A 17,358-nucleotide genomic window follows, 5' to 3' on the forward strand; every position below is an offset into this window, starting at 1 on the left:
TTTAAAACTGCTAAAGGATAATCACCGTGGTCTGAGGCAGGCTGCTGGGTAAGGGTTTTCCTGTGGCATCTCTGTGTTGCTGAACGCCCCCTGCTGGCCGTATGAAGGCATGCCGGACGAGAGGTGCAGAGGGTGCTGGAAATCACTCATGTATTCTGGGTGACCTTTGAACTTGGGATCGGAGGTTTCGGTGTTGGGGTTGAAGGTCATGTCGGGGTTTATGGTGTGGCGTGGGTAAGTGGGTACGGGGAGGTTTACAGAGGAGGAAGGCTGGGGTAAACTTTCAGCTGAGAGAGGAGGCTAAGGAGGAGGAGGAGGAGGAGGAGAAAGGTTAAATTGTTTGAAAATATGGTTAATGTGTGTGCGTGTGTGTGTGTGTATGCGCGTGTCGATGCATATGTGTAATGGGGTGTATGTGTGTGTGCGTGTCTATGCATTTGTATAAGGGGGTGTATTTGTGTGTGTATTTCTGTGTTTGTTTTTGTGTGTGTGTGGGGTGTATGCATGCGTGCACGTGTCTATGCATATGTGTAAGGGGGTGTATGTGTGTGTATTTGTATTTGTGTGTTTGTTTTCTTGTGTGTGGGGGGTGTGAGTGCTATGTGTATGTATGTGTGTGTGGTTTGTATGTGTGTGTGTGTGGTATTTGTGTTTGCTTGAGTGTGTGTGTGGTATGTGTGTGTATGTATGTGTGTGTGTGTGTGTTTGTGTGAGTGTGTGTGTGTGTTTGTGTGGGAGGGGGGCGTGTGTGTGTCTGTGTGTATATGTGTGTGTGTGTGTTTGTGCTTGAGTGTGTGTGTGTGTGTGTGCACGTGGTGTGCATTTGTGTGTATGTATTTGTGTGTGTGTATGTGTCTGTGCCTATGTGTGTGGGGAGTGTATTTGTGTCTGTGCTTGAGTGTGTGTGTGAGTGTGTGCACGTGGTGTGCGTTTGTGTGTATGTATGTGTGTGGGTGTCTGTGCCTATATGTGTTCGGAGTGTATGTGTGTCTGTGTGTGCTTGTGTGTTTGTGTGTATTGTGTACGTGTGTGTATGTGGTGTGTGTGTGTGTCTGTGCCTATGTGTGTGGTATGTGTGTTTGTGCTTGACTGTGTGTGTGTGTGTGTGTGTGTGCATGTGGTGTGTTTGTGTGTATGTATGTGTGTGGGTGTCTGTGCCTATATGTGTGGGGAGTATGTGTGTGTGTATTTGTGTGTGTATTTGTGTGTGTGTGTGTGTGTGTGTGTGTGTGTGTGTGTGTATTTGTGTGTTTGTTTTCGTTTGTGTGCTGGGGGGGTGTATTCATGTGTGAGGGGTGTATATATGTGTGTTTTCGTGTGTGTGGGTTTTGTTTTGTTTGTGTGTGCGTGTGTATGTGTGTGAGGGAGGTGTATGTCTCTGCATGTGTGTGAATGTGCATTGTTTGTTTGTTTTTATGTGTTTGAGGGCTGTATGTATGTCTTTTCATGTGGGTTAGTGTGTGTGTGTGATTGTGTGTGTGTGTGTGTGTGTGTGTGTGTGTGTGTGTGTGTGTGTGTGTGTGTGTGTGTATGTGTGTTTGCATGTGGGAGGTGTATTAGTGAGTGTTTTCGGTTTGTGTGAGTGTGCGTTTGTGTGTGTGTGTGGGGGGGGGGGGGTGTATGTGTGTGTGGCGTATGTGTTTTTGAGCTTGAGTGTGTGTGTGTGTGTGTGCATGTGGAGTGTGTTTGTGTGTATATGTATTTATTTCTGTGTGTATGTGTGTGTTTGTGTGTGTGTGAAATAAAAAAAAAACATATTAAATTAAATGAATTTAAATAATTTTCCCCTTTCACATACATCAGTGTGTACCTGTGTTAGCAGAGCTCCGGTGTGTATCATCTGAGTGTTGAGCGCAGAGGAAGGATTTGAGGAAAACACAGCACTGGATGAACTCTCGAAGAAGCTGCAGTCTGAGAAACCCACAGGCTCTGTCGGGTGCCCACGGAAACTCATGAAGATGTCTGAAAACGATGAGCACATGGTTAATTCTAAACACGACTGAATGAAAAGTGTGTGTTAGCTACTGCTGCATATACAGCGCATCGCTAAAGTATTTACAGTGGTGTTTTTACACATTTTGTTATTATTGAAGCTTTTTCTGTTATTTAAAGAGTGTGTTAGTGATATTCACCATTAGGCAGGTCTACAACCTATTTACGTTCCCTTATTACACAGAAGGATGTGCAGCAGCACACAAACGTCTTTAAATAAGATATATGGAAAAAATCTAAAGTCAGTTTGAAATATGCTCATCATTTAAAAGTGAATTCAATACCCGGCATATTAATAGCGTCTCCAGAAAAAATACAACGTTAGGATTTTGCAAGAGTGGACTAGATTAGGCTAAAGTAAAGAGTTCCTTGCAGTTCTACCATTCATATCAAACTATTCAGCACCACCACCACCACCACCACAAGGGACAGCAGGTCACAACATCATACGCAAGAAGGTAAACCTTAAGAAAAGCAAGGGGAAAAGGATGGGAAAACGAAAAAGGAAAGGGGAAAGAAAATGAAATGACAAGGAAGGGGAAGCAAAGGGAAGGAGAAATGAAAGGAAAGGGGAATAGAAAGCAAAGGAAATGGAGAGGAAATGAATGGGGAAAGGAACTGCAAGGAAAAAGGAAAGATAAATAAATGAAAGAAAGGGAAAGGAAAGGAAAAGAACTGAAAAGGAAAGGAAAGGAAAGGAACGGAAAGGAAAGGAAAGGAAATGAGAGGAAAAGGAAAGGAAAGGAAAGGAAAGGAAAGGAAAGGAAAAGGAAAGGAAAAGGAAGAGGAAAGGAAAAGAAATGAAAGGAAAAGGAATGGGGAAAGAAAAGGAAAGGGAAAGGAATGGGGAAAGGAAAGGAAATGAAAGGAAAAAGAAATGAAAGGAAAAGGAATGGGGAAAGGATAGGAAATGAAAGGAAATAAAAGGAAAAGAATGGGGAAAGGAAAGGAGATGAAAGGAAAGGAAATTAAAGAAAAGGAAATGAAAGGAAAGGAAAAGGTTAGGAAAAGAAAAGTAAAGGAATGGGGAAAATAAGGGGAAAAGAAATGAATGGAAAAGGAAACGAAAGGAAAAGAAAAGGAAATGAAAGAAAATGAAAGGGAAAGTAAAGGAAAAGGAAAAAAGGAAAAGGAAAAGAACAGGAATGGGGAAAAGAAATGAAAGGAAAAAAAAGGGAAAGAAAATGAAAGGAAAGAAAATGGCAAAGGAAAGGAAAGAAAAGGAATAGGGAAAGGAAATGAAAGGAAAAAGAAAGGGAAAGGAAATGAAAGGAATAGGGAAAGGAAATGAAAGGAAAAAGAAAGGGAAAGGAAATGAAAGGAACGGAAAGAAAAGGAAAGAAAACGACATAGGAAAGAAAAGGAAAAAAGGAAAGGAAAGGGGAAAGAAAAAGAAAAGTAATGGGGAAAGAAAAAGAAATGAAAGGAAAAAGAGAGGGAAAGAAAATGAAAGGAAAGAAAATGGCAAAGGAAAAGAAAGGAAAGGAAAAGGAATGAAAATGGCAAAGGAAAGGAAAGAAAAGGAAAAGGAAAGGAATGGGAAAGGAAAGAAAATGAAAGGAAAAAGAAAGGGAAAGGAAATTAAAGAAAATGGCAAAGGAAAGGAAAGGAGAGGAAATAAAAGGAAAGAAAACGACATAGGAAAGAAAATGAAAAAAAGGAAAGGAAAAGGGGAAAGAAAAAGACAAAATGAAAGGAAAAAGGAAAGGAAAGGCACGGCAAAATGAAAGGAAAAGAAAAGAAATGGAAAGGAAAGGAAAGGAAAGGAAAGGAAAGGAAAGCTTGAGAAGAGCATGGCAGACACCCAAAGCGGTGGGCATTATTCACCATCAATTGTAAGTCGCATTGGACAAAAGTATCTGCTAAATGACTGAATGTAAATGTAATGTAAATGAATGAGTGAGGGATGCTGTTGTCCTGAAATAAATGAACACTTCCAGTCTTCAATCATTGACTCTTTAGCCTCTAAATGATCCTGTATCAGATGAGGAAATGCCTTTAGAGGTTAAACTCATTCACTGCACTATAAACACCCTGAAAGTGAAGCGCAGACAGCAAATATCACTAGAGCTTGTGCAAATGAACTTCTGAACTTCCCTTATTAAGACTAGTCAAAATCACTTAAAAAAGTAAATTGCTCTATTATTTAATTTTAAGGCATTTTTCTATTCATATTCTGCATTTCCAATAATATGAATTATTGCAATATACATGTTCTAAATTACTAATAAAATGAATGATAATTTTAAAAGTATTTTAATAATATTAATATAAAATTATTATTTAAATATGTATTAATTATTTTATATTATCCAATTATAAATAAAAATGTAATAATAGTTAATAGATCATATAGTGATTATTTACAGTATTGTTTAATTATAATATTCAATGTATATTTAAACACAAATTATCTCGATTATGATTAAATTAATAATTAAAAAATGTAATTAAAAATAATGACTTCAGTATTGACACAATACTAAGTCAATATTTTTGTTTTGCATTGTAATTTAGTTGTTTTTGTCTATATAGTTTGTATAATTTTTTTATCTATTTTATAATTATATATTTTAATTTCATTTATTTTTTTAGTTAATATTAATGTTACAAAATAATTTATACATGTTTAGATAATTCTTTAATTTGTATTATTATTATTATTATTATTTGTATTTGTATTAATATTATTATTGGGATTATTATTATTATTATTATTATTATTATTATTATTATTTGTATTATTAGTAATATTGTTATTATTATTTGTATTTTTATTATTGTTATGATTCTTTATATTATTAGTAAAATTATTATTATTATTATTATTACTATTGTTATTATTATTTGTATTGTTAGGATATTAATAATATTTTTATTATTCGTTATATTTGTATTATTAGTAATATTATTATTATTATTATTATTATTATTATTATTATTTGAGTTGTTAGTAATATTATTAATATTTTTATTATTCGTTATATTTGTATTATTAGTAATATTATTATTATTATATGTAATACTATTATTTTATTATTAATGCAGCATTATTTATTTAATCATATTATTGACTACATTTAATTTAAATAATAACTGAATTAAATTGCTTGGTAAACATCTTAAGAGTATGACCCCATTTTCATATTAAACTTCTTCATAAACAAGTGCACCTTAGGCACCAGAACCAGGTCACATGAAACCATTAAGCTAGAGTTATAAAGCCGCACAATGACATTATTATAAAGTGATATAATAAAGGTTTATTAAACTTACCCGGTATGTCCATCAGGTCATCAAGACTGGGCTGCAGTGGTGTCAGACCAGGCTGGATCATGTCTGCATTACTGGTGTAAGCTGGACAGAAACATATCATAAAGACGTGTGTGTGTGTGTGTGTGTGTGTGTGTTTTGAAGAGATTGTGCATTTATTCTTTTAAAGTTCCTTGTTTTAGGGTGTGGTGTGTTTCCTGAATGAAATATTAATATAAACTCATGTGACTAAATTCTCCACCTCATTGATGAAATCCTGAATTGACAAAAAAATAAGTAAAATTGATGTGAGGAGACGTTATGTACACCACTGGAAGATGTACAGTGCTTAATTAGTGCTTAGCCTTTTGGAATTTTTGGCCATTTCTCAGTGAATATGGCCAATATATTTTGGTCCATTTAAACAAAACAGGGCAACACGGTGGATCAGGGGTTAGCACAGTTTCCTCACAGCAAGAAGGTCGCTGGTTCGAGTCCCAGCTGCGTCAGTTGGCATTTCTGTGTGGAGTTTGCATGTTCTCAAAGTGTTGGCGTGGGTTTCCTCCGAGTGCTCCGGTTTCCCCCACAGTCCAAACACATGAGCTATAGGAGAGTTGGATGACCTAAACGGCCTGTAGCGTATGTGTATGAATGTGACAGTGTATGGGTGTTTCCCAGTACTAATGGAGTGCACCTCTATCCAGAAGTAAACTGATTGAGATCTGATTGATTTGAGGACTCACTGTTCTGGCGGTCTGCACTCCAGGCACTGGGTTTCTGGGTCATGGTGAACAGCGTGTCTGAGATGTCGGACAGGAAGCAGTCCAAGTCAAACATGTGGACTTCCTCTGATGCCGCTTCAGGCTCTGAATAGATCTGACTGCTCCATTTCTCCAGACCTGTCCGGCTGATGGGACTCTGTGGAGAACAGCAAAAAAAAAAAACACACACACACATCAGCTGAGGAATCGGTGAAGAAGTCACGTCAAGTCGAGTAGGATTTCATTGTCATTTCAAGCATATACAGTGAAGCCGAACAACGTTAATCCAGGATCAAGGTGTTACATATAACATACATTAGCAAAAACTAACTAAGAAAGCTGACTAGCTAAGACAAGACTAATTGACATAAAGTGCATATATGCAAACAGTGAGACTATGGCATATCGAAATGCAAAAGGTCTAAAGTGGATGGCACAAAAATACTAAGGGAAACTTATAAAAATAAATAGGGGTGTCAAAATTAATAGTTTTTTTTGGTGCACCGCGATGCAGACACAGACAATGTGGTATCGGTTCAATAATAATCATAACCGGTTAATATGTACTGACGTCATTTATCTCCTATGCGCTATGTCGCGAGGGAGGTGAATGCGGGTATTTACAACACTCCAGGAGCCGGCCCGTGGCGTAGGCAGTATAGGCAAATGCTAAGGGCACTGTACATCCATGGGGACACCAGAAATAAGCGCGGTTAAGTTGGTTTTGTTTTTGATATTCCTGACACATTCAGTAATAAACCTCTTACCCTAAAAAGATCTAAAGTGTGTTTCCTACAAAAAAAATCAAAGCTGGTTATGTTTCACAGCTGTCTTTTTCTCTTTTTTTCAACCCAAGCTCATTCTGGAAACGTAGCCCCGCGGACGTTTCTAGAGACTGAGATTTACGTGGCCGGAGGTACGTATGGCCGCGTTTTGTTTTTTTCAAGCAAACGCTATGGGGCGGTGTGACGCCGCTCCTCCTCTTCGTGCTTGCCGGCTCACCTCTGTGTGGAGGGCTTTCCCGATGCAACCAGTTTGTCCGCTTAGCTCTCAGTGTTACGTTGGCGGAGCGGAGGCCCGGAGGAGGAGAAGCCGGCCACGGGGACGACCGGGAGCGAGTCAGGTAAAAAGAAAAACAGAATCCAAAAAATAAGGGCGAGAACGCGGCGAGATCTGAAAACGCAGTTAAAATCGGACAAGTGCTTTTGCTTTTTTTTTCTGGACGGCTTTTGCAAATCGTAGCTTCGGTTTAGGGAAGGAGGAGGAAGAGGAGGGCGGTTGGATCGGCCGGCCGCCCGGTCGATCGTTCAGTCATTCAGCCAGTCAGTCGGATGGACGGTCGCTCCACAGTGGCCTCCGGCGGCTTTTTACGCGAGAACAGCGTGGGCGGGAACGGCGCGCGCTCCCGAGAGGCGTTCGAGACACGAAAAAGTGGGCACAGCGGCCTCTCGCGGATTCACGAAAACAAAAACTGCTCGAATACGTACCTCCCGGGATGAATTTCGCGGTCTGCAGAAACGTCCACGGGGCTACATTTCCACAATGAGCCCGGTTGCTTTTTTTCGCTCTACGTTACGACCACTGCTCCCTTTAAGCTCTTGCAATATGCGTTTAGCCAGGAGAGCTCGCGCGGACCGGAGCTCTCTGTAAGGGACCGTCGGAAAAGTGCTTCTTTTTATCTTTTTTTTTTTTTTATTACTCCACTCAGCGCGAGCTCTCCCGGCTAAACGCATATTGCGAGGGCTTAAGAGTGTGTGTGTGTGTGTGTGTGTGTGTGTGTGTGTGTGTGTGTTTGTTTGTTAGGTGCTGTCTATGTTTGTGTATGTGTATGGATGAGAGACAGTGTGGTGCTGTGTGCCTGTGTGTGTTTATACAGACAGCTTGTTATAGCCTCCCCTTAAAATATAACACTGTGTATGGAAAGCATCGTCAATGCACCGTGATGCACCGAGATATCAAATTGAACCGAATCGATGGCATGATAATCATAACCGAACCGAACCGTGAGACCAGTATATGTTCACACCTCTAAAAATAAACTATAAACATACATAGTGTGGCGGGTCACTCAATAAATCATCACCGCCATCCTGGGAAGCACTCATGCACAACACCTGAAGTAATCACGCCGACTGCCAACAGCCACAGCCAGTCTCTCTACCGCCCTATATAACAGCCATAACCACAACTGAGGGTTAGACACATCTCCACTGGCCAGAAACCTGTGCTTTCTCTCTCTTTCACCCTACAGAAACGACAGATTAGCCAGAGGAAGCTGAAAGATGGTTGGCACTGCACTGGAGCACCCTGCACGAAGGAAATCCCGCTTGACACGAAAACACCTGCTTACTTACCTGCACTTTGGCACGTTGATCACTTCTTGACTTCGTGAATAAACTTGTGTTGGCTTCTTCACTCCGCCCTGCTACAATAAAATAAATACTACTACTATTCATTCATTCATTTTCGGCTTAGTCCCTTTATTAATCTGAGGTCGCCAGCGGACGCTCTTCCAGCTGCAACCCAACACTGGGAAACACCCATACACTCTCTTTCAAACACACTCACTACGGCCAATTTAGCTTATTTAATTCACCCATAGCGCATGTGTTTGGACTCTGGGAGAAACCGGAGGAAATACACACCAACACTGGGAGAACATGCAAACTCCACACAGAAATGCCAACTTGCCCTGGTGGGACTCGATACAGCGACCTTCTTGCTGTGAGGTGATCATGCTACCCCCTGCACCACCATGATGCCCACTACTACTATTTATTCATTTTCCTTGGGCTTATTTCCATGTTTGTCAGGAGTTGCCACACCGGAACGAACCGCCAACTATTCCAGCATATGTTTTTACCCAGCAGATGCCCTTCCAGCCGCAACCCAGTACTGAGAAACACCCGTACACACTCATACACTACAGCCAATTTAGTTTATCCAAATTCACTATTCAACTGACCCAGCCGGGACTCGAACCAGCGACCTTTTTGCTATGAGGCGATCGAGCTACCCCCTGCACCACCAAGATGCCCACTACTAATATTCATTAATTTTCCTTGGGCTCATTTACATATTTGTCAGGAGTCGCCAAAGCGCAACGAACTGCCAACTATTCCAGCATATGTTTTTACCCAGCAGATGCCCTTCCAGCCACAACCCAGTACTGAGAAACACCCATACACACTCATACACTACAGCCAATTTAGTTTATCCAAATTCAACAATTCAACTGACCCAGCCGGGACTCGAACTAGCGACCAATACTACTAGTAATGATAACATTAAACAAATGTAAATTTCCAGGGCCCAAAGTGACAGTACAGCCACATGACACACTTCCATACTTCGTGGTGATGAGATAATGAGTCGAGATAAAACAGTAAAGAAACAGTAAAGATAAAATAATACAACAAGCTTCATATTTAATGCTAGGCATTTAATCACAAACATTAAAAACAGCAATAATACTGATGCGTAAATTAGCAAACATCTAAAACCATCACTGAGTGTTCCCAGTGACTGCAGTTAAAATGACTTGAAACTGCAGCTTAGATGGTTTTTGAAATCACCAGACGCTGCACATGCTTATTCAAGCACAGAACAAATTTTCAAATACAAATGAATTATTTTCTGAAGAAAAGCCAGGCTGAAGAAAATAATGCGAGGAAATAAATAGATTCCGGTTTAACATTTGCATGCTGAGCAAGGAAACAAGACAGAGAACAAGGTCATTCATCTTAATGTCAAAATGAAAAGGATGAACATCAGCCGCTAAATGCAAAGAAGTAAATAAAAAACATTTAACAATGTAAAATAAATATATTTAAATGAATGAATGAATGACACAAAAGAATAAATGAATGAATGAATGAATGACTAATAAATGAATGACACATGAACAAATAAATGATACATGAATGAATGAACAAATGAACAATGAATGAACAAATGAACAAATGAATGTATGACAAATGAATAAATGAATTAATAACACATAAATGAAAGAATAATAAAGGAATGAATGAATGACACAAATGGATGACATGAATGAATGAAATGATCAAATAAAAAGAATGAACAAATGAACGAATGAATGGCACATGAATGAATGAATGAATGAATGAATGAATGAATGAATGAATGAATGAATGAATGACTAAAAAACAATGAATGAACAAATGAATGAATGAATGAATGAATAACAAATGAATAAATGAATTAATAACACATGAATGAAAGAACAAATAAAGGAATAAAAGAATGCCACAAATGGATGAATGAATGAATGAATGAATGAATGAATGAATGAATGAATGAATGAATGAATGAATGAATGAAAACGAATGAACAAATGAACAAATGAATGACACATGAATGAATAAATGAATGAACAAATGAATGAACGAGTAAATGAATGAACGAATGAATGAATGAACGACACATGAATAAATAAATGAAGACAAGAATGAATGAACAAATGAATGAATGGATGACTGAATGAAGGAATGAATGAATGAATAAATGAATGAACGAACGAACGAATAAATGAAAGAACAAATGAATGAATGAATAAATGGACTCGTGAATGATTGAATGACATGAATAAATGAATGAATGACATGAACGAATTAACAAATGGATGAATGAATGGATGGATGACACATAAATGAGTGAACAAATGAATGGCACATGAACGAATTAATGAAATGAATGAAATGAATGAAATGAATGAAATGAATGAATGAATGAATGAATGAATGAAGTATGGCTGGTCTTGATTACAATCAATTTATCCAAACAGCTAGTTGACTATTAATGGTGAAAGAAAGAAAATACAGTACAGTTTACAGTACAGTTGTTAAAAGAGTGACAGTGGTAAAATAAACATGGGGCCAGATTTACAAACAGAGCAAATGAGTGCAATAAATACAAATATAAAAATAAGTCAGTTAAAAACAGTTGTACTCAGCAAAACATCTAATTTGTTACTTTAAAATCAATATACACACACACACACACACACACACACACACACACACACACACACACACTGCTAATTATACATCAATTATACTGCCCTCCAAGAAGCTGTCCCTCAAATCAAGTCCTGCCCTGCATTTCTCTGCTATGTAAACTTCATGCCAACTTCATCTAAAGCCAACCAGGCCTAGAAGTCACCCGCTGGAAAAACTTCAGAACCAAAGCTGAGATGTTTGCATTTTAATGACAGATTAGTTTCCTTTGGAAGATCTTGCAATTATGCATCCTCACAATATTATAAAAATATGTATTCAGAAAGCAAATGCTGCTGATTTTAATGCTTAAAGGGATAGTTCACCCTCCCTCACTAAAATTACTCACTAAAAACTCAAACCTTTATGAGTTTCTTTCTTCTGTTGAACACAAAAGAAGATTTAAATAAGGTTGAAAACTGGTAACCATTGACTTCTATTGTAGTTGTTTTTTCTACTATTGAAGTCAATAGTTACAGGTTTTCAACATTCTTCAAAACATCTTCTTTTGTGTTCAACAGACTCAAAGGTGAGTAAATGCTGACAGAATTTAAACTTTTGGGTGAACTATCCCTTCAAACACACGTTAACATGTTTTACACAGCATCTGCACGCACACACACACACATACACACACACACACACACAGATCAGATAATCTACTCACGATTTAACTGTAAAAATCCCTTCAGCATCTGTAAAACCATGAAGACTCTCTGTGTTGCTGATTTTCTCCTCTGTAAGACTGACACTCATGGTGGGCCGCATATTTATAGGAATACCCACAATCAGCAACGATTACGTCTTTCCTGAAAACGACCTACGTTCTGCTGTCTTGTTTCTTACGCACAAAGGTGGCAAATTATAGTATTGGTGCGGGAGTGTGTTTGTGAGCAGAAATCATGTGTGTGTGTGTTGGTGGGCCGCTGTGCTTACGTGTGGAGTCTTAACAACAGCAGTTTAACGCAAATGTGTAAAAGACAGGAACCCCTGCCCAATCCCATTATGTTTTCATTTCTCAGTGTTTTTTTCGCCCAGGTTTCTCCGTGTCATTGAAGGCGAGCGGATCTTTTGTTCGTGACCCAGTTCCTGCTGTCACACTCACGTGTGGAGGACGAGAGCAAATCACAGCCTTCTAAAGGCACACTGACACACTGCACAAACACACACACACACACACACACACACACACTACTGTGATCGAACAAGTTTTCTAGTAAACCCAAATAGAAATGAGCAAGATTGATTAGAAATACACTTAAGGGTGCTGCATGTAGGTTTTTGACTCTTCTAAAGCATACAAACACCATAGTATGTTTGCAGATTTTTCAGAAACATTCTAAATGAACGTTATTATTTATCTGAAAAGGAGTCAGATATTCATTCATTTTTATTTTCAGCTTAGTTCCTTTATTAACCCAGGTTAGCCACAGCTGAATGAACCGCCTGAAGTCAGAAATTCTGCTTTGAAAACGTGTGTTACGAGCTGGAACGTCTGTCTTTGTTTTGGTCCCTTTAACCCGCCCACTGCCAGTTTAGCCAATTGTATTTCAGCATTCCAGATTGTCTTGGTGGAAAGTAGAGTATTTCATCCATTTAGGCTCTCTAAGCATGTGTCCATGACCTAAATGCGACCTCCGGTGGACAATAGCAGACTCTGAAATGAGACACAGATTCAGAGTTCCACATGAGGTGGTTATTGATTAGCAAATAATACAAACATTACAAGCATAACCTTTTAGCGCCTGAGTGTCCACATACAGTTGAAGTCAGAATTATTAGCCCCCCTGAATTATTAGCGCTCCTGTTTATTTTTTTCCCCCCAATTTCTGTTCTGGGAAGATTGTTTCAGCACATTTTTCAGCATAATAGTTTTAATAACTCATCTCTAATAACTGATTTATTTTATCTTTGCCATGATGACAGTAAATAATATTAGACTAGATATTAAAGTGACATTTAAAGGCTTAACTAGGTTAATTAGGTTAACTAGGCAGATTAGGGTAACTAGGCAAGTTATAGTATAATGATGGTTTGTTCTGTAGATTATCGGGAAAAAAATTAGCTTAAAGGGGCTAATAATATTGTCCCTAAAATGGTGTTTAATAAATTAAAAACTGCTTTTATTGTATCCGAAATAAAACAAATAAGACTTTCTCCAGAAGAAAAAATATTATCAGACATACTGTGAAAATTTCCTTGCTCTGTTAAACATCATTTGGGAAATATTTAACAAATAAAATCAAAATCAAAAGGGGGCTAATAATTCTGACTTCAACTGTACGTGGACAGCACATTTTTAGCTCTTAAGCGGCTATTTAAAATACTTTGAATGTTTTATATTTTGTTACAGACATACAGTGTCATAATGCAACTGTTTTGCAGCATATGAAATCTCCCAAACACTGTCTAACTGTCCATAATGGAAGAAAAAATGTTTTTACTCTCCAGTAGTCAAAGCAAGCAAAAAAATAAATCTATGTTAAATAGATTTTGCTTAGATGAAAAGATGATACTCAGATTTTTATACTAATTAGGTTCCAATAAGCCCAAATAGCAAAGAGAAATGAAAAATGCATGTAAAAAACACCTTGGGCCTTAAGAGGATAAACAATAGGTGAGCAGGTTACATTGCAGTGCTTCCCACAGGAATGAAATATACTTCTGGTGGTAGCCGAATTGAAACAAACCATTTACCCATATCACATACAGAGCTCGAAATGAACCTTTTTTTCTTGGTAGCACCGGTGCTCCTATCTTCGAAAATGTTGGTGCACCAGACAAAATTTAGTCGCACCCACCAAAACGATAAGCAGTTACATGTTTTATATTAACAGATTTAATGCATTCGAAATCAACTCTAATCAAAACTAACAAACAAACAGAAATCTGCATGCGCTCCCGGCCCTGCACGCACTGCTTGACGTGAACAAGATGAGCTGAATTAACAATAATAACTGCGCTGTTCTCACGGGTGCTGTCTGATATTGCACAGATGATTTTAACATATAACTTAATATTTGCATACGCTACATCATCTTATTAGCATTGACGGTCTTTTCATGAGCTGCAATATTAGTTTCATCTCAGTGAATGGATGCTCTTTAGCAATGGTGAACGCGGTGTCAGTCGCACGATTGATGGCATGGTGACGATTAAATGAAGGATTAAATAACATTAGAACATCTCGTGCTAACCATTGAGCCACCATGCGGTCCTTTAATTAACTCACCAAGTGAAAAATAGAATGTCTCTGTGGTTGGTTTGTGGACAGTTATGGCTAAGACAAAAGTGCTCAGTGAGGACCTGACTGGTCGCAGGTCAGAGAAAGGCCTATAAGACCATAAGCCCTTTCACACAGTAATACCAGTTAACATCCGGAAAATTTCCGAAACGACTTTAAAGGTAAATTAAAAAAAAGGGCTGTTCACACAGGCGAGGACGTGACGGAATTTTTCCGTACATAACTCGATCTGTGCATAAACTCCCACATTAACACTCACACACACACACAAACTCGCAGCATGCTGGCATATAGCACTCGCGCAAACATTTATCAGGAATCTGGTTATTGCAAAGCTGATGAAATAGAAAGAATGTAATTAATAGAGGTATTCAATCTGTTAAATAATGAAAATGTTTTATAAAATAATATAAAATATTAGTCTATATATTCTCAGAGATGGGTTGTGGCTGGAAGGGCATCCGCTGCGTAAAAACATGCTGGATAAGTTGGCGATTATTCCGCCGTGGATTAATAAAGGAACTAAGCTGAAAAGAAAATGAATGAATGAATTAGTCTATATAAATAGACAATATAAAATATATAAGAACTATTTTATGTTAAACCTTTTAATTTAATTAGGTAATTACATACACAAATATAAATAGACAGATAGAACCCTTAAAGCAGGGGTTTTCAAACTGTGGGAAGCGACCCACTAGTGGGTCGCACAGTGAACAAAGGTGGGTCGCGCAACGTCACATAGCTGCAGCTATATTTGCATTGCGGTGAATCAAAACCAGTACGATTGACAGCAATAACTCAAAAACCTCTTACCCTAAAAATATCTGAAGTGTGTTTCCTACAAAAAGACAAAGCTGTTTATGTTTCACAGCTGTCTCTTTCTTTTTTTCGCTCGAAATTACGAGCACTGCTCCATTTGAGCTCTCGCAATCTGCGTTTAGCCGGTAGAGCTCGCGCAGAGCGGAGCTCTCAGTAAGGGACCGTCAGAAAAGTGCTTATTTTTTTCGTTTTTTTTTCTTTTTCTTTTTTTTTTTTGCTCCATCCTGCGTGTTTTATTTTAAACACTACTAATTTTCTCTTAAATGAGCACAAACAGTTCCTAAAGTAGTCGAATGCTTCATTATAGATCTGTGCATTCTTACATTAACAGCTCTGTTATCAAACAAAACACAATGAGAGATTCATTTGCTGCTCTTCACTAAATAACTATAGTAACTTTAATCAATATGCAAATACAATTAAAAGTGAAGTAGATTTTATAGCTTTATTTAATTTCATGAAAGGCCATTGATTTTCATAGGCTAAACCTTTTATTTTATTGTCAATATTTTCTAATGTTTGCTATGTTTTCTATCATTTGAAGCTATGTTATCCCATATTTTTTACATCCCAACGTTGACAGATAGCTAATCAATAAATAGCTATAGTGCTATCTGTTAAATTTAACGTCAGCTAATGTTATGGAAGGGCGTAGATGTTATGGAAAACAGTAATAGTAATGTAACTGCCCCCATCATTCCTTCCTCAAGCAAATTCGTAAAAATTGAATCTATTCAGCGATAATGTTAACTGCATTGGCATATTTATCTGACGTTTTCCCAGCTTGTAGTAGTCGATCAAAAAGCTATTTAGTTTCTTATGACTACACTAGCAGTGTAATTTACTGCGATGTGACAGGGCTTGTTCATCATATTCTCTTCTGAAAAAAAGAAGAGGATCTTTTTCAACAAAAAAATGATCAGAGTTACAGCCAGCATCCCACAAAAAGCAATTCGAGCCTCATTTTGTGCATATCAAATCGCAAAATATAAAAAGGCACACACCATATATTTTTGACTGCTTTGAATGGATACATTTTTATTACCCATTTTTCCATATTAAAATATATTGGTGGGTCTTGAGATTGAATTACTTGCCTAGGTGGGTCCCGGAATAAAAAAGTTTGGGAATCCCTGCCTTAAAGGACGTTCAAGATGAAAAGCAACCAGAACTATGAATATCCTCAAACAACTCTTTTCTATTGCAAATATTAATGTAGCCTTTACTCTTTTTGATTTTTATTATAATTATTAATCTTTTTCTTTGTTTTTCACGATGTGGATGTCCTAATTGTAAGGTTTTGATATTATTTTGATTGTTAAATATTCAGCATATACAAAAAAAAAAAAAAAAAAAAAACGCTGATAAAAGTTTCTGTTCACGTGGGTCAAGCTAACCTCCATGAACTATGTCTATAGATTATTTATATAAATAAATAAGCCGAATCTGAGAGTTTTAGTTATTTGACAGTTTATTTCACATTTCTTGTTTGTAAAGGCTAATACAAATAAAAAGTGAACAGTCATCTTTAGTATTGTTTGTATTTAAAAAAAACTAAAAGTTATAAGAGCCTGGAGGTATTATAGACTTTGCATATTCAGTTTGCAGAGATTTGTAGGTACAGACATCTATTGTGTGCGTTCTTGGCAGTTTTCATTCCTGTGTTTTTAATATTGTCCATATCGCTATCGGAATTATATCGTATCGACCGAAATTAAGAAATATATCGTGATATAAATTTTTGCCATATCGTCCAGCCCTAACACAGCAGTCATTCAGCCTCAAATGCACTGCAGTACCATGGCACAGTAATATCAGAAAGCATCAGCACTTTTATTTACACATCAGCAATTTTTAAGCGGGGGCTCGCACCATCAATCAAACTTGCACCCACAAAGCAGAACATGAATAAAATGCATTTAAAAGCAGCGGCTGCAGTATGTGGGTCAGATTTGATTAAACGCTGTTAAAGGCTGAATGTGCGTCTCTCTCTGACCAACAGAAGGGAAGATTAGCACTTCAGTCACTAAAGGCAATCAAAGCAGTCTTTTTCTCACCCCTGTGACGCAAATGAAGACGCGCATTTACGTTTACTCACGTTTGACTTCCATGCTTGCTCTTTATCCTTTTTCGGCCAGCGGAGAGAAGCGAAAATCTGAGGGGCGACTAATATTAGAAATGAACTTGAGCAGAGAAAACATGACTAACCCACTAACGTAAATGCTACTCTGTGCAAAAAATAAATAAATAAAAATCAACGATTTACACT

The 17,358-nt window shown here is 37.7% G+C and overlaps 1 protein-coding gene and 1 long non-coding RNA gene across 8 annotated transcripts in view; one reads left to right on the forward strand and one right to left on the reverse strand.

Annotated features, from left to right (window-relative positions):
* The window catches only part of LOC147843792 (uncharacterized), a 1,319,745-nt gene that overhangs the window by 865,393 nt on the left and 436,994 nt on the right, over positions 1 to 17,358 (forward strand). The gene's annotated exons all lie outside the window — the stretch shown is intronic.
* Positions 1 to 17,358, reverse strand: part of mlxipl (MLX interacting protein like) — a 160,096-nt gene that overhangs the window by 24,303 nt on the left and 118,435 nt on the right. For 4 of the 7 annotated variants that reach the window (XR_015489898.1, XR_015489897.1, XM_087251063.1 and 1 more), the window contains 4 exon segments: positions 5,988 to 6,162; positions 5,269 to 5,349; positions 1,811 to 1,962; positions 26 to 300 (listed from right to left, as the gene is read on the reverse strand). Coding sequence is in view for 4 of the 7 variants with exons in the window: in XM_087251063.1 (XP_087107189.1) it covers positions 26 to 300; positions 1,811 to 1,962; positions 5,269 to 5,349; positions 5,988 to 6,162 (683 nt within the window). In the remaining 3 variants the exon portion in view is untranslated. 7 annotated transcript variants of the gene reach the window in all.

This window comes from Danio rerio, chromosome 5 (genome assembly GCF_052040795.2).
Source record: "Danio rerio strain M-AB ecotype USA chromosome 5, GRCz13ab, whole genome shotgun sequence".
NCBI lineage: Eukaryota > Metazoa > Chordata > Actinopteri > Cypriniformes > Danionidae > Danio > Danio rerio.